General features: G+C 38.8%; 1 protein-coding gene across 2 annotated transcripts in view; it reads right to left on the reverse strand.

Annotated features, from left to right (window-relative positions):
* Positions 1-27,302, reverse strand: part of Pex23 (tectonin beta-propeller repeat-containing peroxin 23) — a 693,418-nt gene that overhangs the window by 335,569 nt on the left and 330,547 nt on the right. For both annotated transcript variants that reach the window (XM_090398408.1, XM_090398409.1), the window contains exon 12: positions 12,062-12,208. In XM_090398408.1, the coding sequence (XP_090254534.1) occupies positions 12,062-12,208 (147 nt within the window). The remainder of the gene's footprint in view (positions 1-12,061; positions 12,209-27,302) is intronic.

Raw genomic sequence — 27,302 nt, forward strand, 5'->3', positions numbered from 1 at the left:
ATCGCCCTCCTTTACCTCCCCCCCCCTTCTACAGCCAGTAGTTAGGTCTTCCCCCAACAATGGCGTTATTCTTAACCAGAACTAGAACGCTTGGCATCGAAGTCAAGCAGCTCTCAGATGAGCGGACGTTAGCTCTGATTGATACAGTAGGGGCAGAAAACATATACGGTTTCACACCGTACTCAAAAGAAAGATTCCAAATTGTAGTCAAACATGACCAAACAAGAAGCAAATTATTAGAGGGTTTCCCCTGTGCAGGACAAACGATCAAACCTTATTTAATAGGGAGTTTACGGAAAACATTAAGAATAACTAGATTTCCTTTGGAATACCTGGAGAATGAAGACAACGTCAAGAAATTTTTTAGCCAATGGGGCGATATTATTAGTATCAAAGCATTTGAACATGCTGATTACAAAGGCTGGAAAACAGGCGACATTGAAATACAGATGGATATGAAAAAGGAAGTTCCCAACTTCATTTTAGTGGGCCAAACAAGGGTCATGGTTAACTACCCGGTGTTAAAAGATTGTGTTTCCGATGTAACTCTGAGGGTCACCTAGGGGCAGAATGCCCAAAACTACAGTGCAGAAATTGCAAATCAACAGAGCACAAAATAGTAAACTGCACAGAAGCTTGTCTTAAATGTGGGGACTTGACCCATAAAGTGGACACGTGCTCGCACAGAACACTCTCAGAAGCAGCTGGAGGGACCATAATACCGATCAGGGCTATACCCCTCGGTAAACCTGAGGTATCACCAGGGAGTGATTTTCCAGAGCTCCGGCAACAGACCGAAAAAGAAACACTAGCAGAAAACACAACCTCCATGAAACCCGTAACGGGTAAGACACCCAGGGCAACCCGCCACATCAAGGAAATAACAGCCAACTTCGAAACCCGCAGCAAAGAGGAAGAAGTCGTAACAACCAGCGCCCCAATAAAGTGCACAAGAGAGGCAGAAACAGAAGAGGCAAAAAAGGCTAAACAAAGCAGCCTACTTTCATCAGAAGATGAAATGGACAACATCCAAACTACAAGCCAACGCGAAGGCACCCAGCCCCTTGAGGAGGCGGTAACAAAGACAGGAAACCTATCCCCAGTAGCGGACCAACCTGCAGAACCCCATTCACATATCTGCAGCACGGACATTTATAGCATCACAGAAATGGAATTTCAAAACGACCTCGTTATAGATATTCCAAACAACTCTGATAGTGAATCACAGGTGGAACATGTAGAGCAACAAACAGACAACACCCCCCCTTCCTCCAAATACCAACATTGATTTTAAAATTCCCACTTCAAACACCAACGGTTTACGCAACCCCTTCGCACAAAGCACTGTCTGGAAGCTAATGTTAAGGTACAAAATTAATATCCTCTTGATTCAAGAAACCCATTTTTATAAGCATTGGGACGTGGAGAACTTCTCGAGAAGCTACCCAGTCACCAGCTACTGGTGCTTTGGGGATGCTCACTTGTGAGGGGTGGGGATACTAATTCGCCCCCCCCAATCACGGGGGGGGGGGTCTTCAACGTCCAGAAGGATGCCATGGGACGTCTAATAACGGTAGACTGGAAGTACGGTGGCCGTACCATCCGGCTTGTTGCAGTATACGCCCCGAACAGCCCATGCCACAGAAGCGGTTTCTTCTCTGCCCTTGAAAACTACCTCTTGGGAGCAGAACACCTAATAGTAGCCGGGGACTGGAATTGTGTGGAAGACACACGTTTGGACAAAGTAGGCAGGAACGCAAACTCCGGAACCAGCGGAACTGCCGCTCTAAAAAGATGCTGTGTAAATTTTGATCTCGTCGATGTCTGGAGGAGGAATAACCCATCGAAGGTAGAAACAACGTGGTGCCGCGGCCAGATATCAACGAGACTAGATAGGGTGTACGTGTCCCAAAACTTGGAACAATATGTTCAAAGGACACGTCACACCACAGCACACAACATGTCAACAGACCACAAATTGGTCATTTTAAAAATTACACTCCCAGAGGTTATGGAAACAGCCAGAGGTCCTTGGAGGCTTCCTCCTACCTTTCCCAGTCTTTTTAGTGACCAGCTACAGAAACTCTGTGATGAATGGACAAACATCAACTGGGACTGGGAAAACTGGCTGCACTTTAAGTGGCAGGCTAAGGAACTGTTTCAAATATGTGGGCGCGAAAGGGTCTACCAACAACGTAAACGGCTGAGGGATCTCTACAGGGAACTCGGCTGGTACCGGTCAAGCGAACGGAGCGGAGTTCCCTGCGGACATCTTATCAGACAGGTAGAAATAGAGCTGCAGCAAGAGCGGCAGAGTAGAGTCGATGACCTCGACTTTCGCACGAGACTCTATCTCAGAAATTTGGAAACACCCTCCGCCGCATTCTACAATCAACAACGGGTGGCAGCAAACGATGAAAGAACGATTTACCAGATCGAGGAGAAAGGCCAGATTCTAAATTCAACCCATGAAATACTCCGTCACTTTCACCAGCAGTATCTCGGCATCTTCGCTGACCAGCAGGGCACGGATGACTTCAGTGAGTGGGACGTCAAACGTTTTCCTGAGCATCTTAGCGCCCTGCATGACAGGCCGATAACTGCAGCTGAAATAAAAGCCACATGCAAAACGATAAAGCCAAAAAAGACCCCGGGGCCAGACGGACTGGGGATATTCTATAGATCTATCTGGGACCTTGTACTGCCAGCACTAGTAAAGATCTTTAACGAATTCCTCACTTCGGGAAATATCCCCGAGGAATTCGCTAAGAGCTATACAATCTTTATCCCCAAAAAAGACCGAGATCGGACCTTGTCAAATAACTGGCGTCCCATCTCCTTAACTAACCTAGACTATAAACTTTTCGCAAAAATTATCTGTACACGCATTAAGGGCGGAATAGAAAACATAATAACAAGTTCACAGGTCTATGGAATCCCAGGTAGATCTATGGAATTTAATCTCTTCCTGCTAAGAGACCTAATCAGACCAAGGAAAAAAAATACCCCCTGGCACTTCTCTCCACCGACCTGGAAAAAGCGTTCGACAGCGTCAGCCACACGTACTTACATGACACCCTAAAAAAAGTAGGCATAAGCCCGAAACTTCGGCGTACAATTAAACATATGTACGCGGAAGCCTCGACACAACTGTCTATTAATGGGTTTCTGACAGAACCAATCCGTATAAAGAGAGGGGTTAGGCAAGGCTGCCCACTAAGCCCCCCTTCTCTTTTCCCTAGCATTAGAACCCCTCATCAAAAGAATAGAGAACACCCCTGCAATTAATGGTATTCCACAGCCCCAAGTTTCCAAACAGTGCAAAATAGTAGCATATACAGATGATGTAGTGGCCACACTCAGAGACTCTGAGTCTATCTGCATCTATCTTGACATACTGCAAAACTTCAGCATAGTCAGTGGTCTCCGAGTTAATGCACAAAAAACCAAAATCAAAAATTTTGGAAATTTCCATAACATCGGACTTCCCTACGGTTTAGCACTGCATACGCAGCCGCTAACAATACTAGGAGTTCCCTTTTCTGAGTCGCTAGCTTTACCAGTTAAAAAATTACAGGAAATAAGTACGGAAAAGATAAGTCTATTCAAACTGACCTTTTTCTCCTTTTATGGCAGAGCCACAGTGATAAAAACAATCATTACCCCAATGCTGATGCACACAATCAATATCACAGGCATCACACTGCTACAAGAAAACCAATTATCCAAAAAACTCATAGATTTCTTCTGGAATGAAAAAAAACATGAGGTTAAAAAACAATACCTGCAACTAAAACATGAAGAAGGGGGTACGCTCTGCCTGATCTCAAAAGCTTGCTTTATGCAAATACATTCAAAACCGTACGGAAGGCCTTAAACTTAAACCATATTTCAGGCCTCCTAATTAGATATTTTATAGGACTTTTCCTCCCCCTCTTTGGAACCATGGACTATGCTGGACCCCGTGCAAGGGTTGTGCCCAAGTGGTACCGCACACTAGTAAAATCACTCACAGTACTTAGAGACAAAGGAACAGAAATCCTCACACACAAACCGAAAGCAGTATACTGGGATTTCTTCCAACTCTCCAGGCGTGATACACCAAACCTCGGGACAAACAATGAAATTCTCTTTAAAAACATCAAGAATAGCTGGGGACAGCCTTTTCATTGGGATCTGGCCTGGCGAATAGCTTATGGGCGGCTCCCGGTGAAACAGGTTAAATCTAGGTACGTACCCAGTCCGTGCGATCCCTTTTGTGATGTCTGCCGGGGCATGGAAACGGTGGAGCATTTCTTTTATTTTTGCCCACCAGCCCAATGCGTCTGGCAAAGACTGAGCACAGCACTGGGAATCCCGATGCTATCACTAGAAGAGGTCATACACCTGCAATTCCCGCCACCAGTCAACAAGACCCAAAAATTTGCCATTTTTTTAATTAACGTCTTAAAGTATCACATCTGGAAAGTACGGAAAAAATCCCAGGTACAGGACGCAAATTTAATGTACGCAGGAATAAGGAAAGGTTTCTTTTTTTACCTTCCTAAATTTCTTGCGCAAGAGAGACATCTACTAGGCGACTTTAAATTTGTGAACAAATACTGCAAACCACCGAAAATATGCTTTCTTATACAGGGACACATCAAGCCCTGTATATTTCTTTAGTATCTCCAAAACTCCACCTAACTCTCCCTAGGAAAAGTAACAACCACTCTGTTCTTCCTCGCCACAAAGCTTTCGCTGGCACGGTTTCCTTTATTCCAAATAAGGGGGGTAGATCTGAGAACCCGGGCTGCGAAGGCTTACTGCGAGGCGGTGCTGCTCCTTGTGAGCGGCATCTCCAGAGACAGTCTTCTACCCCATTCTAAGTCCCAGTGGTACCAGGTCTGCAAGTTCCTTATTTTGTTCCCTTTCAGTTCAACTGACCGGACCTTAAGTCCTTTGATTTTTATGTAATTTAAAAAAAAAAATAAAAATAAATAAAAAAAAAAAAGTTCTAACTGAAATTATTGTTTTCAAAACAGGTCAATGGATCTCCTTCATAGATAACTGATGAAATTATTAAGGATAAATTTATAAGTGAACTATTAGTCAAAATTTTTATGGTTAAATTTTCTTTTTTTTTTAACAGATAAATTGAGAATATGTGTCACAGACCAATTAGCCATATAAGGCTAAACAGGTTGACTGGGGCCTCTTTTACCTCCTACTATCCTACTCTATCTTTCATTATTCTCCTCTCTTACTGTTTGCTGACCCTCAGCATGCTTTATTCTCCAAAGGCCGATGATGAGAGACATGAACTCCCATTCGACCTCAATAAAGGTCGAAACTAGTCTGGGTAGTGGCCCTTCCCTTAATGCATAACATTAGACATATCCTAAAGGAGATGTGTTTTGCATTATGGGAGATACTGAGATAGGAGTGATAGTATCTTGCTCCACCTTTGCAAGGAGTCGCCCTGGCATTGCACCACCTCACCCCAGTCCTGAAGATACTTTCAGGCGCAAACTTTTGTTTGCTCACACTTGGACACTTGGATAAAGGATTAAACTAAATTTATTATATTCTAACCAAGTGAAAAATAAACTTCCAACATAAATATTCTCTAATAAAATGAAATATTCTGGAAATCTGAACAATTATGATAGCATTATGTGATTGGTGTGTAGAGGCTTAAGTGCTGTGAGGACATCATGTTGGAGGCTTAATGGATTTTTTACAACACTCAAAAAGAATTAAAATAGAATTTAATACTTCCTGTATTTCGTCCTAGTCACTAGGACATCTATGGGGATTACAAAACCAATTAATGTAACATGCACACACAAATCTTACAATACTAAGCCCAACCACGTGGGTGACAATAAAGTCTTATCTAGGTGGAGCGCCCTCTTAGGCGGTAGTAGGTGGCCTGGAATGTAAGGTGGGACCTCTGGTGACGAGTGTTTCCCAAATCTTCGGAAGCTTAATGCAACCATATTTATTAAGATTTGGCTGGTTTCTGAGAGCTGCTGCTGCTTCTAAGAAAAGTCTCTCTTTCTTGAATTTGCTGTGGTGGAGCATGGTGGTTTTCTTCCATGATACTCTGTGGGTGGTGTCCAAAACATGGTCAGCCAAGCCTGAATGGCCATAGTTGTGTTTACAGATGTAAAACTTGTGTTCATCCAGGTGGATGGATGCTGATCTGCCTGTCTGTCCAAAGTACGCCAGCTTACAGGAACAGGGTACTTTGTAAACTCCAGGCAGCGAGAGAGGAGGGAGCTGATCTTTTGTAGAATGGATAAGGGTAGCAAGTTTGCGGTAGGGCTTATATGCTGTGTGTAGGCTGTACTTTATTAGTACCTTGGCTATTTTTTCAGATGTGCCACGGATGTAGGGTATGGTGATGGCATTTTTAAAATCTTGTTGACGAGAAGGATGGGGAATGGGGGAGGAACTGATTATTTTTTTGATACTTTGTTCGCTGTAGCCATTGGAGAGGAAGGTGTTGTGTATGTGGTTAAGCTCAGTAGTAAGGGCAGTTCCACTGGAACAAAGATTGTGGGCTCTCTTAGTAAGAGTTTTGATGATGCCATATTGTTGTGAGGGGTGGTGGTGGGAGAGTTTGTGAATGTATCTGCCTGTGTGTGTGGGTTTTCTGTATACAGTGAAGGCAAGTGTATCATTAGGCAGGCGTCTGACTAAGGTGTCTAGGAAGGGTAAACAGTTGTTCTTTTCCTTTTCCATAGTAAACTGGATTCTTGGATGTAGGCTATTAAGATGACTGAGGAAGGAGTCTAACGTATCTGGGCCATGAGGCCAAATAGAGAACACATCATCTACATACTTAGCCAGATAGAAGGTTTGAGTGGGGCTGAATCTATGGCTCGTTTTTTGAAATCTTCCATATAGAAATTGGCAAGGGGGGGGGGAACCCATGGCGGTTTCCTCTCTCTGCTTGTAGATTTTTTTCTTCCAAGAGAAATACCCAGAGTTAATGGCAAAGGAAAAGAGATCTAGGATCAGCATCCATCTGCCTGGAGGAACAGAAGTCTTACATCTGTAAACACAACTATGGCCATTCAGGCTTGGCTGACCATGTTTTGGACACCACCCACAGAGTATCATGGAAGAATACCACCATGCTCCACCACAGCAAATTCAAGAAAGAGAGACTTTTCTTAGAAGCAGCAGCAGCTCTCAGAAACCAACCAAATCTTAATAAATACGGTTGCATTAAGCTTCCGAAGATTTGGGAAACACTCATCACCAGAGGTCCCACCTTACATTCCAGGCCACCTACTACCGCCCTTAGAGGGCGCTCCACCTAGATAGGACTTTAGTGTCACCCACGTGGTTGGGATTAGTATTGTAAGATTTGTGTGTGCATGTTACATTAATTGGTTTTGTAATCCACGTAGATGTCCTAGTGACTAGGACGAAATATAGGATGTATTAAATTCTATTTTAATTCTTCTTGAGTGTTGTAAAAAATCCATTAAGCCTCCAACATGACATTATGTGATTGGTCTGAAACGTTCTTGGACTCAACCATAAATGGCAACGCTATCGGCAATATTTTATTTTTCTAAGTTGGTACATCTGTCATAAGCATCAATGTGAAATTGCAAGTCACTCTATCAAGTAGTTTTTTTTTTTATACAGCTGTTGAAAGCAAAAGTGTTGTCTGCATCTCTTGAAATGGATAAAATGGAGTATCATGCAGTTATAAAATTCTTTGTAAAAGAAGGTTTAATGCTAAAAGAAATTCATTCGAAATTCATAAAAGTTTATGAGCCTCTTCTCCTTTCCTTCATTTTCAACAATTAAGAAATGGGCTCCAGAGTTTAAACACGATAGCTTCAACCTTGAAGATGATCCACGTGAAGGATCCAAAAAGCGTAACATCACCAGAAATCGTTGATCAGTGCACGATATGGTATTGGATGACTGGCGAGTCAAAGTGCGCGAAATTGCTGAGACTATAGGCATTTCAAAAGAATGTGTAGGATACATTTTGCATAAAGAATTGAAAAAGAACTGAAAAAAATTTGTGCAAGATGGGTGCCACGCAGATCAAAAATGCACTCGCATGAAAATCTCTGAACAGTGCTTGGAGCATTTTAACAAGAATAAAACTGATTTTGTTCATCAATTTATTACTATGGATGAGACTTGGATTCACCAGTACGCCAGAATCCAAACAGCAATCAAAATAGTAGACAGAAGCCAGTTGTTCGGCGCCAAAGAAGACAAGGTCATGGCATCGGTGTTTTGGGATGCTAAAGGCATTTTGTTTATTAATTATCTTGAAAAGGGTAAAACAATAACTGGGGAATATTATTCTGATCTTTTAACCAGACTAGAGAAAAAAATTCGTGAGAAAAGACCCGGTTTGCAGAATAAAAAAAATCATCTTCCATCAGAACAATGCACCTGCCCACAATGGTGTTTTGGCAATGGGAAAATTAAGGGATCTGCACTATGAACTGTTGGAACATCCACCCTGTTCCCCAAATTTGGCTCCCCCTAACTTCTATCTCTTCCCAAAACTAAAAATCTTCCTTGCTGGTCAGCGTTTTTCTTAGAATCAAGAGGTGACTACAGCTGTAGAGGGGTATTTTGCAGATTTTACTGAAAACCACTACAGGGACAGGATAATGGCACTGGAGCATCACTGGAATAAATGTATTAGTCTTAAGGTAGATTATGTTGAAAAATAAAAATAATTTTGAAATTATAAATTCATTTTTTTATTGTTAGGCCGAAAACTTTTCAGACCACCCATGTAATTTTCTAAAATCTGAGATACAATTACTTTAAGACACAACCTTTATCACTTTAAATTAGCTCATCAGGATGCTATTTTTTTTTAATCTATTCCGTTTTGAAGTGTTTCCACAACTACTTGACTGTTATATCATGTACAAGGTGTGACAATTTAATTCCCGGAAAGGCCATGTAGTGTCGCCCATTTGGAGTCATGTGAGTAATCATGTTTGTACATCTTTTAACTAATACATGCATAAACCTCAAGCTGATAAAACCATTTGTAGTTGGCTATTGCAAAAATAGAGATCTGCATGTAAACTTTGACATAAAAATGTGTGATCGAAATTTGGAGCAGCACATTAACACCAAATTCTGTGCGAAAATTGGCAAAACTGTTACTGAAATGTTGGAGCTGTTAAAAGTGGCATATGGTGTGGATGCTCTGAAAAAGTTAAGTGTCTTTGAGTGGCATAAGAGATTCAAAGGCAGGCGAGATTATGTGAACAAGATCCCAGAAGTGGGCAGCCAAAAACAAAAATGATGGATGCAAATATGAACAGAGTGCGAGATTTGGTATGGTCTGTAAACAATTAAGTGTGTGATTAATGGCTGATGAATTGCAAATGAATTGAGAAACAGTCAGGGTGATTTTAACTGGAGAATTGGATATGCAAAAGATTTCTGTGAAGTTTATGTCTCAGATCTTGATGGACAAACAGAAGCAGTGGTGGGTTCAAGTTGCAACTGATTTTTCTGCAAATAAGCACATGTTTCCGAGAGTAATTACGGTGACATAACTTGGTATGAACCGCAGTATGATCCCGAAACAAAATGCCAGAGCATGTGGTGGGAAAACCCCTGAGTTCGCCACGTCCGAAAAAAGCATGCATGCCACTTTCACAGTTTCAAGACCATGGTGTGTTTCTTTGATCACAAGGGACTAGTCCACTATGAATTCCTTGAACAGAGACAAATGGTCAACCAGCAATGCTATTTAGAGATGCCGAAAAGATTACGAGAGTCTGTCGGAATAAAAGACCTGAATTGTGACCAGAAAAATAGATCATCCATTATGACAATGCACTAAGCCACAGTGCACTCATCAGGAGAGAGTTTCTGGCCAAAAAATTAATTACCGAATTAGATCATCCTGCTTATTGATGAGGCCAGGGATTTGGGAGTGTTGGTGGATAGGGAATTGAAGTTTAGGGGGGCACACTGCAAAAGTGACTAAATCAGCTCATCAAATCATTTAGCCTCTGAAAAATACTTTAACATGCAGAGACAAACAAGTTGTTCTTCCTCTGTATCGAGCCTTGATAAGACCCCATCTGGACTACTGTGTCCAGTTATGGGCACCAGGGTTTCTTCATGATGCGGAGGAAGTGGAGAGGATCCAGAGACGAGTGACCAAGATGATAGAAGGTCTGTGGAATGAACCTTATGAGAATAGGTTGAAGATTTGTGGGTTGCAGAGATTGGACGAAAGGCGAAGGAGGGGTGATATGATTGAGACATTCAAATTACTGAAGAGTTTCTATAAGATTGATCCAGAAGATATTTTTGAAAATATGACTGGTGGTGGGAGGACTAGGGGCCATGCATGGAAGCTGGGCAAGAGCGTGGTTGATAAGGGAGTTAGAGCTAGGTTTTTTACTTGGAGAGTGGTGAATGAGTGGAATAAGCTTCCAGAGTCTGTTGTGGGTGCTACGACCGTGAATGAGTTCAAGGCAAGGTATGATAGATACTGTGTCAATGTCGAATAGTTGTTCTTGACATGATGTTAGGGCCTCCCTCGATGAGTCTGTTGACTCCTTGGAGTTGCCCTGAACAATAATAATAATAATTATTCACCCGAATTAACTCCCTGTGATTTCTGGCTGTTTCCAAAATTAAAGACTGCGCTAAAAGGAAAAAGATTTTCTGACATCGCTGATATCTAGCATAATGTGATAAAGAAACTCATTCTGGAAAAGAGTTCCAGGCCTGTTTCCAAAAAAACAGGAACTATCTAAACTAGTGCATAAATGCACAAGGGACTACTTCAAAGTGACAGTAGCTACTAATGTATAGTTTCGAATGTAGGTTTTTTTTTTTTTTCAGGTGAATTCCAGGAATTAAATTGTCACGTCCGAGTGGTTAGCCTAGTGGCTTTGTGCTTCACAACCATATGCCTGGGGAAGGAGTGTCCTGGGTTCGATTAGCCAAGTTAGCCAGTCTTGGGATTGGACAGCAGAAACAATCTCACATCCAGAGTTTTCCCCCCCAGTTTATCTGGGTTTTTCATTCCTGCAAGCAGGCAAACCGGCCCTGTGAACACACACGGATCTGCAGCCATAAATACTTAACCCCCCACGAGGGGGCTTAACTCGCCCCAATGGGGATGGGGGAGAAAGGAGAGGAGGCTCCATATGAATAAATAAATAAATTGTCACATCTCGTACAGTCATATATTTAGACTTTGCAAAGGCTTTTGACAGATTACCACATGACCAACTAGTAATTAAATTGAAACAGATGGGATTGGATAATAAATTAGTGCATTGGATTGGAGATTGGCTGTTTGATGGGGATCAGCAGGTGTATATAGGGAAGTGATATCCCAGAAGAAGAAAGTCATTAGTGGCATGCCCCAGGGTGTAAAGTGCACAAGGAGCCTACTTCAAAGGCAACAGTAGCCACTAATGTAGTTCCAAACATAGGCTTTTACATGTGCATATCAGGAATTAGATTGTCACACCTTGTATTCTCTGCAAATGTGTCTTTTGTCAATAGCTGTTAACATTATTAAAATGCTGCCAGCTTAATAAATTATTATGGTGTTGCAAATCAGTACTGTTAAAAGTTAACATAATGTACTATAACTAATAATTATTTCTGCAGTATTAAAATTGACATAAAAGACTGAATTATATTCAACTATGTTTTTAACATGAAATGAAGAGAAATAAAAAAAAAATGATATATTAAGGCTAACCAGTTTGTGTTTGTTAGTTTCTTAACTGTTCCTCAAGAATAAAAAGAAGCTGTTCATTAAGACTGACAAGTGGTACCATGAGAACAGGAACATATACACCATGGATGAGACTTAATTTTGTTGCTGCTTCACAGTTCATCTTGCAATGTCTAAGAATCGACAATAATGTACAAGATGGTCACAAATAGCTAATTGTGAAAAATTTTGTTATCTAGCAAAAGGTTTTGCTAGATAACAAAATGAAGTAAAATCTAGCAAAAAGAAGTACCTAGAGGAACAAAAAAACAACAACAAAAAGTGTGCATATATAGACTTTTAACATATACTTACCCATTCTTCTAGTTCTTTGTCTGATCTGAAAGCTAATTTCAATGGATTATTTTCAGATGAAGATCTTGAGAAGCAAACTGCAAGGATATGCTTTGATCGATCACTGATATTCTTTACACAGCGAATTTCCATGATATCAAAATTCCTCTAGAAATTATTGCAAAATATTTATTTTAATATTTTAATTCTTCTTGATTTTAATGTGAAGCATGATTATGTAAATATAATAATAAAAAAAAAATCATATGTTGTTCCAAAAGTTAATACAGGTCGTTCATGACTTTATGAGTTAATTCATTCCTAGTGTAAGCTTGTTAAGCAAAAACTTGTAAAGCTGGAATTTATTTCTACAGACTTAATGTTAAAACAGAGGTTACATTTCCAACAATGAAATATGACCATAATACTGTTAATATTAAATAAAGGTCAAAAAATGGCAGTTTATGCTTAAACATTGATTGATTTATTTATTCAAAGAAATGAAAACATAACCTTTAAAATCAAGAAAATTATAATAATAAAGAAATTATTTCACACAAATGTTAAAGTGTGTTTATTCTTCATCCTCATCAAATGTACACTCATCAATGCTTTTGTCTTTGCTGCTTCTTTTTAGTAAAAATATCACTCTCCATAGCATAAGTTCCTTTTTGGCTTATTGCACAGTGTTAATAAGATAGATAATAACTATTATTTTTTGGGAAATAACATATACTAAAATATTAATTATAGTAACTTTAATTAATACTTTTCTATATTTCAGCAATGTCACTATCAGGCCTAGAGTCCTAAATTATGCCACATAGTGGGCTAGATTGGGTGATCTTGGAAACTGGGCTGAAGATCTGAGGATGAGTTCTTCCCAAATTTGGAGCAGTCTCATTCACCCAAATTTGTCGAGTTTTCAGAAATTTTTCAGGGCTGAGGCAGATTCAAGGAATAGCATCTCAGATTTGTATTTGCTGTAGCATAACAGACTGGCCTTCTTCAAGTGTGTCCTGTGGTGGGTGTCCGAAACATTGTCAGCAAGTCCTGAGTGACTGTAATGGTGGAACTGGACATAGGTAGAAATGAAGTTGGTCAGGGGTAGAGAAAGTGGTGAACCCAGTGGCAAAATCATTGTGTATAGGAAGATAGGTAGAACAATCTAGAAGAAAGAGACAAGCTTACCTGTGTACCAACTTTCCTATAGACAATGATTCCAACAATACGCAGATCAGAACACCCTAACTCCTTAAAAAAGTTACCTCTTACCCTGTGGTGGTAGTCACAAACAAATTAAAACTGTATAACTTTAGACCCCTCCCCCAGATATATGTACTAACAAAAATCCATAAAAAAAAAAATGTGCCATTACATCATATTGTTGATGCCACTGATTCACCGACTTACAAATATACACAGACATAATGGACAGTTTTGATGTCTCCGTCTCCTCTATATTCACTAATGTCCCACTTAAAATTACCTTAGACCTCATACAAACCATATTGCCTTCTTCATGGGGACCTTGGAAGAAAAAGTCTTAAACTCTTGATGTACACATAGGTTTCTGTGGTTAAGCAGTTCTGTGGAAAGTTTTTGGTACTGAGACCACATTGTAATATAAATAAGAAGTTTATTAAAAATAAGCAATTAAAACCTCACAAGTTTTGTGTGTCGTAAGACTTACGACACACAAAAAATCATCAGGGGTACATAAAGGTTTTACACATATTAGATGTTTTTGATAACTTCACAACTGTTGAATAATTGATAAACCAGAATAAAAATGATAAATCCATTACTGTATGCATGGTGGAACGTTGCTGGTTGTTAAGGTGAAAAGCCAAACGGCTATTTTTTTCTGGCGAGGTTGATAAGTTAAGGAGATAAAAATCCCTTATTGTTTTTTAGTCTTCAATCTTAGTTTCGCTTACTGGCTGAAAAACAATAAGGGATTTTTATCCCCTTAACGTTGCTGGTTGTTGTTATCATGTTCTGTGGTATCATGCGTGCTATACCCTAGGTCTGTGGTAGTTACATTTTTGATGAAAGCAGACCATACTTGACATAAAATTAAGTTTGATTTTTATTGCATTGTGTAGGAATCCTAAGCATTGTAAGATTTCTTTAAATTTTCTTGTGAAACAGTTATCGATATATGACATTTTTGTTTGTTGCCAGAGTACTTGATGGCAGTAGTGGTTGCGTGAAATGCCAGGCCTGATTTATCCTCTCTTCTTTTTTTGACATCTTTTGTGTTCAGACATGCAGATCTCTCCCAACCTTCCTGCTGGCCTACATAACAAATACCACAAGTGCAATGAATCTCACAGGTGCCTGTTTTTCAATGGGGTGATGTGGAGGTGGATTTTTTGGGGATTGGCTACAATCCTCAAAAAATATTGAAGCCCTGACCACAAACCCCTTCCCCCTTCGGAACATAATTACCCAAGATCTATTACAATTCCATAAATCCAGGCACATCTGAAAAATTGACAAAAATTCTAAGGAAATACAATCTTACAACCACTTACAGACCACATAAAAATTGGCATCCTTTATCCACTCCACCAAAGATCAGTTGCATTCACTAGACCTACAAGGTGTCCACCATGCCCATTTGAGTTGCACACTGTCCTACTATGGCCAAACAAGAAAGAGGGCCAAACTGCCAATATCAGAATTTCTGAACACAAGGACTACATCCAGTTCTATCATTACAGTTACTCAGGACTTGATGACAACACTCTGGACAACCACCACAGGATACACTAAACAAATGCCGTTCTACTACACTGCAGCAAATACAAACCTAAGAGGATATTCCTCAAATCTGCCTCAGCCCTGAAAAATTTCCGAAACATCAACAAATTTGGATGCCTGAGCCTGCTCCAAATTTGGCATGAACGCATCCTCAGATCTCTAGTCCAACAGCCAAGTCACCCAATCTAGCCCACTAGGGGGCACCATTTGGGACTGTAGACCTGACTTTAGTTGCCTTCTTAAGCCACATTTCATTGGTGACTTCATGCACATATCACTGTTTTTGTGATGCCGAATGATGGCAAAGTTACGTTGCTAATGTATCGATTAAAGTTACTATATTTAATATACTTTTATTTCTTAAAAAATAAAATTATTATTATTATTAACATCTGACCTCCACAGAGTCAGTGATTTATCATGGGAGGTACACACTATTGAACACAATGCTCATCCAACCGTTCCTTAAACTGATTCAATGTGTCTACATTCATAACACACTCAGGCAATGCATTCCACACATACCAACCACTCTTTATGCAATGAACCTTCTCCTCACAGCCCTCCCCTCTCCCATTCTATGAAAAATTTCTTCTATGTCAACCTGATAACAACCCCTGACTAGTTTATGTCTCAATCATACCTGCCCCCGTTCTCCTATTCACGAGACTTTGCAATTTACATTCTCTCAATCTGTCCTCGTACTCCACATTCCAAACACCACTGACCACCTTTGTGAATCTTCTCTGGACCCTTTCTAACATATCCTCACAACTATGAAGACCTGGTGACCAAATCTGTGCAAAATAATCCATATGAGGCCTGATCAAAGCCTTAAACAGTGGCATTATAACCTCTTGATTTCTGCATGTTAGGATTCTCTGTATCATTGCCATTATCCAATGTGACATCTTCACAACTTGTGCAATGTGGCCCCTGAATTTCAGGTACTTGTCCACCACCACTCCAAGATCTCTCATCTCCTCTACCTACTTTAAAGTTTCCCCACCAAGTGTATACTTTGCACCCCCCATTGTTGCTTACCAAATTTCAAAACCTTACACTTTGCAACAGTGAAATGACTGCTTGACTCTGCATTGCTCTCTACAATTCTGCATCATCTGCAAACAGCTGCATATCACCAGTTAAACCCATCCCAATATAATTAACATACAAATTGAACAATGGTCCCAAAACTGATACCTGTGGCACACCACTAGTGACTTTGCTCTCGTGGGATACTGCACTCCAATGTACAATTTCTGATACCTATCTGACAGCCAGTCACTGATCCAACTCGGAAGTTTGTTATCCAATCCCATCTGTTTCAATTTCTTTAAGAACTTGTCATGTGTCAGTCTATCAAAAACTTTTGCGAAAATCCAAGTACACCACTGTATATGCATCTCTCCTGTCCAAGGTATTTGTCACCTTATTATAGTACATAAGTTAGTAAAACATGATCTCCGTTTAACAAACCCATGCTGATAACCACATAGAATACTACTGTTATCAACCCATTTATGTAAACTGCTTCTCACCAATCTCTCCCAGATATACAGATTGGCCAGCAATTTGTAGCACAGCCCACAACCTTTAAGCAGAGAAATAATTTTACCTTCTTTCCATTCTCTTGAAACCTGTGCTGTTGTAAGACTATTATTAAACAATCATGCCAATGCTACTGTCAGTTCCCTTAAGATGCATGGTGATGCGTCATTAAATCATATTGCCTTATTGACATCAAGGTTATTTATTTCCTCAAACATCTCCTGCTTATTCACAATTAAGCCATTCCCTCCTATGTTGTTACACTTAAGTTCCTTGTGATTCTGCCCTAATCAGGATGAGACACCTGTATAAATTGATCACTGAACACCTCAAGATTGTTTTCTTCAGTTGTATTTAAAGCTGTTCTTTCATTTGTTGCATTGTTGGGAGAGTGCGTGCTTGCAGCATCACGTGAACGCCAGTACATAATTACAGCTGAATGACTATCTGGGAGGTTGTAGCTCAAGTTATTATTTAGATGTTTAGGGTTCAGGATGATTTCCCTAGATTCTACGATTTTTCTCTCCAATTCATCAGGGCAACAAAAGATGTTGGTAGATCTGTCCCAGCGGCCTGTATGACTTGGGTCTTCATCATTAGGATCAGCTGAGAAAAGGATATGGCTTGATAAGGCACTGGCTCACTGTCTTTTGTAAGCAATGTCCCTCATGTGTTCCTCCATATGTAATTCAATAGATTTGTCCATCTGGTCAAAATAAGGAATATCACAATCACGCCATATTTTGTACACACCAGGATATTTAAGATATCCTTCTCCAAAATTTATCCCAAAAGAATCACTCCTTACGAAAATAGAAAAAGCTACTTCATTCCTCCCTTCATAAGATGCAAAACCTCTGCGTATTGAATCCATCTCTATTATCAATAATGCAAAACCACCTGCAGATAACATTTCTTTGAAAGAACGCAAAGCAATTAAGAGGTTAAAAAATAACAGAAATATAATTATTCTTCCCGCAGACAAAGGCAATGCAATAGCTATCCTCAACTCTGAAGATTACCAAAATAAGATGCTTGAATTACTACCAAGTGATACCAACTCAATACTTGAGAGAGATCCAACTCGAGAACTTCAAAATCGTACCAACAACTTATTAAAAACTACCACTGAACTGTCTCGAAACGTTCGCCTGTCTCTACGTTCTCTCCATCCTCTTATTCCACGCATATATGGAGTTCCAAAAATCCATAAAGAAAACACCCCACTATGTCTCATTGTGGAAGGTATTGACTCTCCAACGTACAGACTTTCTAAACATCTTGCAAAATACCTGAAATGTTTTTCAGACAAGTCTCCATCCTTTATCAATAACACAGCGGACTTTATTTCATACATTAAGGATGTGACAGTTAACGAAGATGAAATCATGGCTAGCTTCAACATAATTTCCTTGTTCACTAATATCCCAATAGACAAAGTCATAACATTACTCAAAGACAAGTTATCCAAAAAAATGTTGGCCTTACTTACCCATTGCATCAAGTCCGGTTACTTTAGATTTCAAGATACTATATACAAGCGAAATCATGGTCTGGCAATGGGTAATCCTTTATCTCCTGTTCTTGCAAATATTTACTTGGAGGATTTTGAAGCCAAGGCTATCTCTTCCTTTACTTTAACACCTAAAGTTTGGAAACATTATGTGGATGACATTTTCCTCATTCGGAGCCATGGATATGATTCCCTAATGGATTTCCTGGAACATCTCAATAGTCGACATCCAAGTATAAAGTTCACAGCCAAGCTTGAAACTGATAGTTCCCTGCCTTTTCTAGATGTAAAACTGACCCGCTCTTCTGGTAAACTTAAAATTTTGATGTATAGAAAGCCTACACATACCAACAGATATCTTCATAGTCAATCCCATCACTTTCCTGCCCAAAATCATGGAATAATTTGTACCTTGAGACATAGAGCTCGCTCTCTTCTTGATGACACAAATGAAATGATGACTCAACTATCTCAAAACTACTTTCTTACTTAATGGATATTCTGAAAGAATTATTGAAAAATTCCTTCTTAATCCTCTGAATCATCACACAGAAGAAATAAATACATTTAAAAGCAATATATCTATTCCTTACATAAGTTCAGTTTCACAAAAATTAGACAAGGTTCTAAGAAAATACAATATCAGAACTTTGTTCACTCCACTTTCAAAAATCTGCTCCTTAATAAGCCACCCTAAACCTTGTCATCATCATCTTAAATATCCTGATGTGTACAAAATATGGCGTGATTGTGATATTCCTTATTTTGGCCAGACGGACAAATCTATTGAATAACATATGGAGGAACACATGAGTGACATTGCTTACAAGAGACAGTGAGCCAGTGCCTTATCAAGCCATATCCTTTTCTCGGCTAATCCTAATGATGAAAACCCAAGATCTACCAACAGCTTTCGTTGCCATGATGAATTGGAGAGAAAAATCGTAGAATCTAGGAAAATCATCCTCAACCCTGAACATCTAAATAATAACTTGAGCTACAACCTCCCAGATAGTCATTCAGCTGTAATCATGTACTGGCGTTCACGTGATGCTGCAAGCACACACTCTCCCAACAATGCAACAAACAAAAGAACAGCTTTAAATACAACTACAACGTTTTCATGCTAATTATGTATAGAGACGCTCTATGTTGTTCAGTTTTTTTAACCTTCAGTATTTAGTTTTTTCTTTTCTTTTATAATGTCACCTGATGAAGGCTTTATAAGCTGAAACTAGTCGTGTTTTACTATTAAACCCCCCTTTTTTTTACCTAACTTTCGGTTTAAGTCATTCAACTCAATACAATATATATATATAAAGATTATTTTACACAATTTTGTATGACAATTTCCAATACTTTAGGAATAGTAAGAACCTCGTTGCGGTTTAAATTTGGTCTGTGTAGTAGGGCTTCAGCACTTTCTTTATATTTATATAAAGAAAGTGCTGAAGCAAAAAAGAAAGTTCATATTTATATAAAGATTTGTGTAAAAGTTTCGACTTCTCCCAATGGATCCTATGGTTTGGATTTTCAACTCTGTGTTGGGAGAGACCAGATTTCTGTGGTTTGAAAAGACGAATGTGGTCTTGATGTTCCGAGATGCGTTTCTGAACAGACCTACCTGTCTGACCCAAATAAGACAATTTGCAGGAGCATGGGATCTCATAAACGCCAGGTAACATCAGAGGTGAGAGTTTGTGCTTAGGAGAAGGTAACAAGTTATAGATCACTAACAAATTACCAATGGAAAAAATGGGTAGTCAATTTATCTAACCGTCCACTAACAACAGACAAATTAAATGTTCTAGCAAGAGGTCATAAATTTGCGATTTCACCCAAATGTTTCCCGTATTTAGATTTCATACATAACAAAGAGAGAAACATCTGCCATCTTTCCAGTTCTGAAGCCAAAAGACTTCGTTTTGAGGTAGCAAAAGTAATTTACGATGCCAAACCTTCGGACTTAAATATCCCACCATCAGAATCGAAAGCTCTTACATCCTTAAAACATAATATAAATATAATCATTACCAGAGCTGACAAAGGAAATACCACTGTGGTTGTTGATACCAATTCATATGACCGAAAAATGAATTTATTACCCTAAGATCGTAATACTTACGCCAAACTGGATTATGATCCTACAAAACGTCAACTCAGGAAATTAAACAAGTTACTTGATGAAACCTCCTCCTTAGATGAAGAAACAATTAAAAAACTCAAGACATACCATTCTAAGCTTCACAAAATTAATGTTCCTCTCAGGTCCATCGCAGATTCTATTAGCAGTCCAACTTACAAGTTATCAAGATTCTTATCTAACCTTCTCCATCCTCACATAGGCCACTCAGCCTCTTCAATCAAAAATTCCACAGAGTTTCATGCAAAAATAAAAGACATTCAACTATTAAAAACTGACTTGTTAATTAGCTTCGACATTGTCTCCCTCTTTAAGAACATTCCCCACAAAGAAACAGTAGAATTATTCAAATTTGTTATTACATCCGGTTACTTCACCTGGAAAGGTCAAATTTACAAACAAGAAGAAGGAACAGCAATGGGATCTCCTTTATCACCAAACTTAGCAATCCTATTTCTAGAACACCTTGAAGAAAAAATATTCACTTTTGAACCCAAACCAAAAATTTGGTTACGATATGTCAACAACGTATTTGCAGTCTGGGATCATCCCGAACAGGAATTACAACTGTTTCTAGATAAAATAAACCTTCTTCACCCTCGCATCAACTTTACACTAGAAAAAGAATCTCCACAGAGTATCTCCTTTCTGGATTTACACATTAAAAGAAAAGAAGACGGTTCCATCGCCACGTCTGTCTATCGCAAGCCTACATTTTCAGGTCGCTACATTCACAATTCTTCCACTCATCGTCCATCTCAGAAATTTGGCATCATTAAATCACTAGTTTCCAGAGTACACAAATTCTGCTCCTCTGAAGATTCCCTAAACCAAGAACTAGAAATAATCAAAAATACAGCCATACTAAATGGATATAATCTTAAAACAACTCAAAAAATCAACAGTCACCTTCCCACACATTAAGCCAGACAAGAAGAAGTCCATAAGATTCCCATACCTTATGTCAAAGGCATCGCCGAACATCTTTCAAAAATTATGAAGAAATACAATTTTGCCACTACTTACAAACCTATCGACCAAATCTATAACTTGTTACCTTCTCCTAAGGACCAACTCTCACCTCTGATGTTACCTGGCGTTTATGAGATCCCATGCTCCTGCAAATTGTCTTACTTGGGTCAGACAGGTAGGTCTGATCAGAAACGTATCTCGGAACATCAAGACCACATTCGTCTTTTCAAACCACAGAAATCTGGTCTCTCCCAACACGGAGTTGAAAATCCAAACCATAGGATCCATTGGGAGAAGTCGAAACTTTTACACAGATCTTTATATAAATATGAATGTTTATATAAAGAAAGTGCTGAAGCCCTACTACACAGACCAAATTTAAACCGCAATGACGTTCTTACTATTCCTAAAGTATGGGAAATTGTCATACAAAATTGTGTAAAATAATCTTTATATATATATATATATATATATATATATTTTTTTTTTTTTTTTTTTTTTTTTTTTTTCCCCAGTTATATTTAATTTACTTCTATAACATCTTACTGCACGCATATTGAAATTCCATTGTAATCATGTGCCCTAACTGTATGTTATTCCTAGTATTGTTTGAACTACTGTACTAATGATGTCCCAAGATAGTTGGGATGAAATATTTACGAATTAAATAGTCATTACTGTGGTTAGTATGTGTGTTTTTAGTGATGAATTCACCACAGGTTTCATTATATAAAAAGCATGGACTTATCTCACATCTACTCCTTCTTTTCATCCAGACTACCGTTTTCATTCATTAGATGCAGATACTCATGATCTTGTCACAGAAATAATCCCAACTGGAATAATAGAAGCATTCAGTCTTCTTTCTGTTCAAAATTCCCAACCTATGTTCTCCAAGGAGTGTGCCAAGGTGGTCAAAGAAAAGCAAACAACCTATCACAAGATTATATTTGATCTTGAGACCAAACTATTGCTTCCTTTACAGCCTACTTGGATGTCCAGAGTACTTGTGAAACCATTATTAAAAGGGCTAAAGCTAACTTCAACTAGGATAAATGTACAAAACTCTGCTTGTGCAACTATCAGTCATGCATTCTGGTCACAAATTTTGTCCAACTCTGCTACTTCCTCTTTCTCACCCTAATGGTAGCATTGTGTCACTACCTAAAGACAAGGCTGATATCCTGGATTCATTCTTCTTTTCCAACTCCTCCATAGATGATCATGGCAACTACCTTCTTGTTTGTCTAGAACATTGCATCCCATGCCTCTGTGACTTTCAGCCAGAAAGGCATCAAAAGAATCTCAAAAAACTTAGATGCCACAAAGGCAGTTGGTCATGATGGAATCCCACCTATTGTGTTCAAGAGATGAGCTTCTGAACTAACTTCTCTTCATCATCTCAAAACTACACTGTACTCAGCTGGCATCTACCTTATAGCATGGAAGCAAGCCCATACACAGCAAGGTTCTCCAAAAAATGGTAACAAATGTCTACAATGAAGCTACCAACTATTACTCTCAGCTCAATTTTGTCCAGAGTAATGGAAAAGATTATCAATAGTCAACTTCTTTAACACTTGGAAAACTGCAACCTAATCAGTGACCACCAGTATGGATTTCGCTATCTAGATCCACAGGAGATCTGCTGTTCTACATCATGCACCTCCAGACTTGTTCCATGGAATGGTTTTGAGAAACCTGTGCTGTTGCTCTTGACATCTCCAAACCTTTTGATAGGATCTGGAATTGAGTGCCTCTCAAAAAATGACCATTATATGGATTGTCTTTATCCTTGTGTAACTGAATTGTCAGTTTTCTCTCAGATCAATTCCTATGCATAATGGCAGATGGTATTTTCTCTTCAGATTGTCCTGTTAATGCAAGTGTCCATTAAGACTGTCATTTCATCCATATTCTTCCTGATTTATATAAATGACCTGTTCTCTTTGACTGCAAATGCTATTCATAGTTTTGCTGATGATATCATACTCTACTCATATAACAAGCTTTGCAGTGCTCAAACGTCTCAAGCTTCAAGATCATCTGTAAAAAGAACCTCAGATCTTCTCCATTTACTTTTAATAATGATTAGTTCAACAGTCAAGACCAATCCCATTCTTGGACTGATTCTTACTCCAAACGTTCCCTGGCATAATCATATCACTTCTATAACATCATCAGCTTCCAAAAAAACTTGGCATTCTTTTCCACTCAAGATGGTATCTCTCTTCTTACCCGTTACTAAATCTGTATAAATTCCAAATCTGGCCAACCTTGGAATGCTGCTCTCATGTTTTGGGTGATGCACTTAAAACTCCCCTAAAGATTCTTGATGCTGTCCAGAAAATGGCAATTCAGTTGATTAATGACACATCTCTTACAGACCCTCTTCAGTCACTTTCTCATAGATGATCAGTTTCTGCAGATTTACATGGCCATTGTATAGCAGAACTAGCATCAATTATGCCTCCTATTTCTCCCAGATCTACAGGAACTCAAGCAATAGCTGCACAACATCCCTTACAGTTGAGGAGCATACTCACCAAATTTGCTAGTCATCTTTCATTTCATGTAACTAAATTCTGTAGAACAGATCCCCTTGTATAGCATTTCCAAAGGACTACAATCTCCAGCAGTTTCAGAAGAATATCAACAGAGTACTCTGTTCCTAACCCCTGCACATACAGAGCATTTATTTCTATAGGCACTTTGGCATCTTTGTATGTGGGAGTAATATATACAGGGCGTCTCAAAAAATGTATACACACTTCAACAGCTGATAACTCACTTAATTTTCGCTGGAAGTGCAAAGACAGTTTAGAAGAAAATTTCAACGAGATCCACCTACGAGACTTACTATCACTCGAATTAGAGATAAATTTGAAGAAGATGGAACTGTTCGAAATGTCCATAAGCACCGTTCAGGAAGACCATGAACAGCTACGAGGCCCGCAACAGAAGAAAAGTTGATTGAAACGTATCGTCAAAGTTCAAGAAAATCTGTGCAACAAGCATCTCGTGAGATAGGAGTTTCAAAATCAAGTGTCCATCGCATGTTGAAGCACAGTCATTGGAAAAGTTACATCCCAAGAAGAGTACACGCTCTCAACGAAGATGATCTGGATAGGAGAATGCAGTTTTGTGAGTGGTACTTGGAAAAATGTGAAGAGGATGCACAATTTCCAAGACGAATTGTGTGGAGTGATGATGCCACATTTAAATTAAATGGGTCAATTAACCAGCACAATTGCACTTACTGGGCACCTGAGAATCCGCGCATGTTATGGAGGAACATCATGTAAATTTACCAGGAGTGACGGCGTGGTGTGGCTTATCAGCACACGGATTAATTGGACTATTCTTTTTCAATGGTATTGTAACTGGTGCCAATTACTTGAACTTGCTGCATGCCACATATTCAAGAGGACTTTTATTTTCAACAAGATGGGGCACCCTCACATTACCATTGAGATGTGAGGGCCTATCTTGATGAGACTCTACCCAACAGATGGATCGGAAGAAGAGGTTCTGTAAAATATCCCCCCTCCCCCACGCATTCACCAGACATCGTGCCAATGGACTTCTTCTTATGGGGATTTATCAAGGATAAAGTTTACACTTCAAAACTGGCAACAGTCAACGATTTGAAAGCAGCAATCGAAAGAGAATGTGCCCAGTTACAAGACAAAATGATTCTTAGTGTTTGCAATTCCACTGCTGCACATTATCAACAGTGCCTGGATCAGGACAGTCATCAGTTTGAATACAGACGTTGGGGGATGAAAAGTACATTTATGTAGTGTACTTTACAATGTGAAAGTTAACTATATTATAATAAATACCAACTTTATGATCATTCAAAGTGTGTATACATTTTTTTGAGACATCCACCAGTGAAGCCACCTCTTCACTGGATGAAGAAACTCAGGTGTATGAGGACAAGGTATTAGTGCTGTTACACAAACTGAATAAGAATTCAGCAATAGGGACTGATGGGATATTAGAATGTGTGCTAAAAGAGTGTTCAGCTGAACTGGTTATTCCTTTGACCAGAGTGTTTATTATGAGTCTCAGAACAGGGAAGATTCTGCAGGAATGGAAAGAATGTATGGTAATTCCATTACACAAGGTGTATATAAAAAAACATTGATTTACTGTTAATGTCAGTTTCTATTTAGTATGAGCATAATATTTTGGCCACAGTCTACAATATAATTAGCATTACTGCATAAGCATTCACTTATTGTATTTATGAAGTTAGTTTTTAATCTTATCTTGGTCAAATAATGCATAATTAAACAACGAAAAAAAGTTCAATATATGTTCATTTTATTCATGGCAATAACTGCTAAAAGAAATATTTGTTATTATTATTATTATTTTTTTTTTGCAAAAATATTTTTCTCATTGCAAAAATTTTTTTATTGTTTCCCCAGTAACTTGATATACTTTTCTACTTCTGATCTCCATATATATATATATATATTATCGACCTAGTTGGTCGAGTGGTTAGTATATGCACTCTTCAACCAACAGGCTGTGGGCTTGATTCCTGCCATAGGCATGGATGTTTGTTATTGGCTTTAGGTGGGAGATGAATTTAATTGCCTGGTGTCAGACCATTGCCCCACTTATTGGAGACCTGAAGTTGGTTGAAAAAGTTCTATGTTTGGTGTCTAGAGATCAGGGTTTTCAGACTATGTAAAAATAAATTGGGAAAAAAAAATAAAAAATAGAAAAAAATATATATACATAAAGTTGATAAAAAAAAGTAGATGTTTAGCCTACTCACAGTACAAAATGTCCTATAAGTTTTCAAATAAACTTTCATGGATGGCAGGAACAGCAAAATAACTAAAACTAATGCTAATCATGAAGTGAAAGATCAGGAGAGTGGAATGGAAGAGACTTAGGTGCTTATAATGGAAATAGTAGTGCGAGATATGAAGAGAGAACGGAAATGCACATGATGAACAGGGAAATGGGGGGGGGGGGGGGGGGGAAACAAGGGTAGACAGGGAGACATAGCATAGGGAGAGTGGATGCCAGACGTAGTAGTAGTGAAAGCATATATGGGGATAATCAGTATAGAAATGAATGGATTGAGATGTGAGGGGTAGTTGAAACTGAGAAAATACGAAGATGACCTCAAAAGTTCTCGGCCTAACAATGAAAAAAAAGAATTTATAATTAAAATTTTTTTTTTATTTTTCAACACAATCTCCCTTAAGACTAATACATTTATTCCAGTGATGTTCCAGCACCATTACCCCATCCCTGTAGTGGTTCTCAGTAAGATCTGCAAAGTACTCCTCTACAGCTGCAATCCCTCTTGATTCAAAGAAAAACGCTGACCAGTGAGGAAGAGTTTTAGTTTTGGGAAGAAATAGAAGTTGGGGGAGCCAAATTTGGGGAACAGGGTTGATGTTCCAACAATTCATAGTGCAGATCCCTTAATTTTCCCATTGACAAAACACATTTGTGGGCAGGTGCATTGTTCTGATGAAAGATGATTTTTTTATTCTGCAAACTGGGTCTTTTCTCATGAATTTTTTCGTCTAATCTGGTTAAAAGATCAGAATAATATTCCCCAGTTATGTTTTACCCATTTCAAGAAAATTAATAAACAAAATGCCTTTAGCATCCCAAAACACCAATGCCATGACCTTTCCTGCTGATGGAACTGCCTTTGTCTTCTTTGATGCTAACAGCCTTCTGTCCACTGTTTTGACCTGCTGTTGGATTCTGGTGTGTACTGGTGAATCCAAGTCTCATCCACAGTAATAAATCAATGCACAAAATCAGTTTTATTCTTGTTAAAACGCTCCAAGCACTACTCAGAGATTTTCATGCGAGTGCATTTTTGATCTGCTGCGAGTAAGCACGGCACCCATCTTGCGTAAAGCTTTTTCATTTGCAATTCTTCATGCAAAATATATCCTACACATTCTTTTGAAATGCCTGTAGCCTCAGCAATTTCATGCACTTTGACTCACCAGTCATCCAATACTCATAAAGTGCACTTGATCAATGATTTCTGGTGTTGTTACATTTTTTGGACGTCCTTCACGTGGATCATCTTCAAGGCTGGTACGGCCACGTTTAAACTCTGCAGTCCATTTATCAATTGTCGAAAACGAAGAACAGTGCCCATAAACTTCCATGAATGAATTTCTTTTAGTGTTAAATCTTCTTTTACAAAGAACTTTTTAACCGCACAATACTCAATTTTATCCATTTCAAGGGATACAGACAACACTTCTGCTTCAGACAGCTGTATAAAACAAACTACTTGATAGAATGACTTGTAA

This window comes from Typopeltis vanoorti, chromosome 9 (genome assembly GCF_054136105.1).
Source record: "Typopeltis vanoorti isolate ZY-2024b chromosome 9, IOZ_Tvanoo_1.0, whole genome shotgun sequence".
NCBI lineage: Eukaryota > Metazoa > Arthropoda > Arachnida > Uropygi > Thelyphonidae > Typopeltis > Typopeltis vanoorti.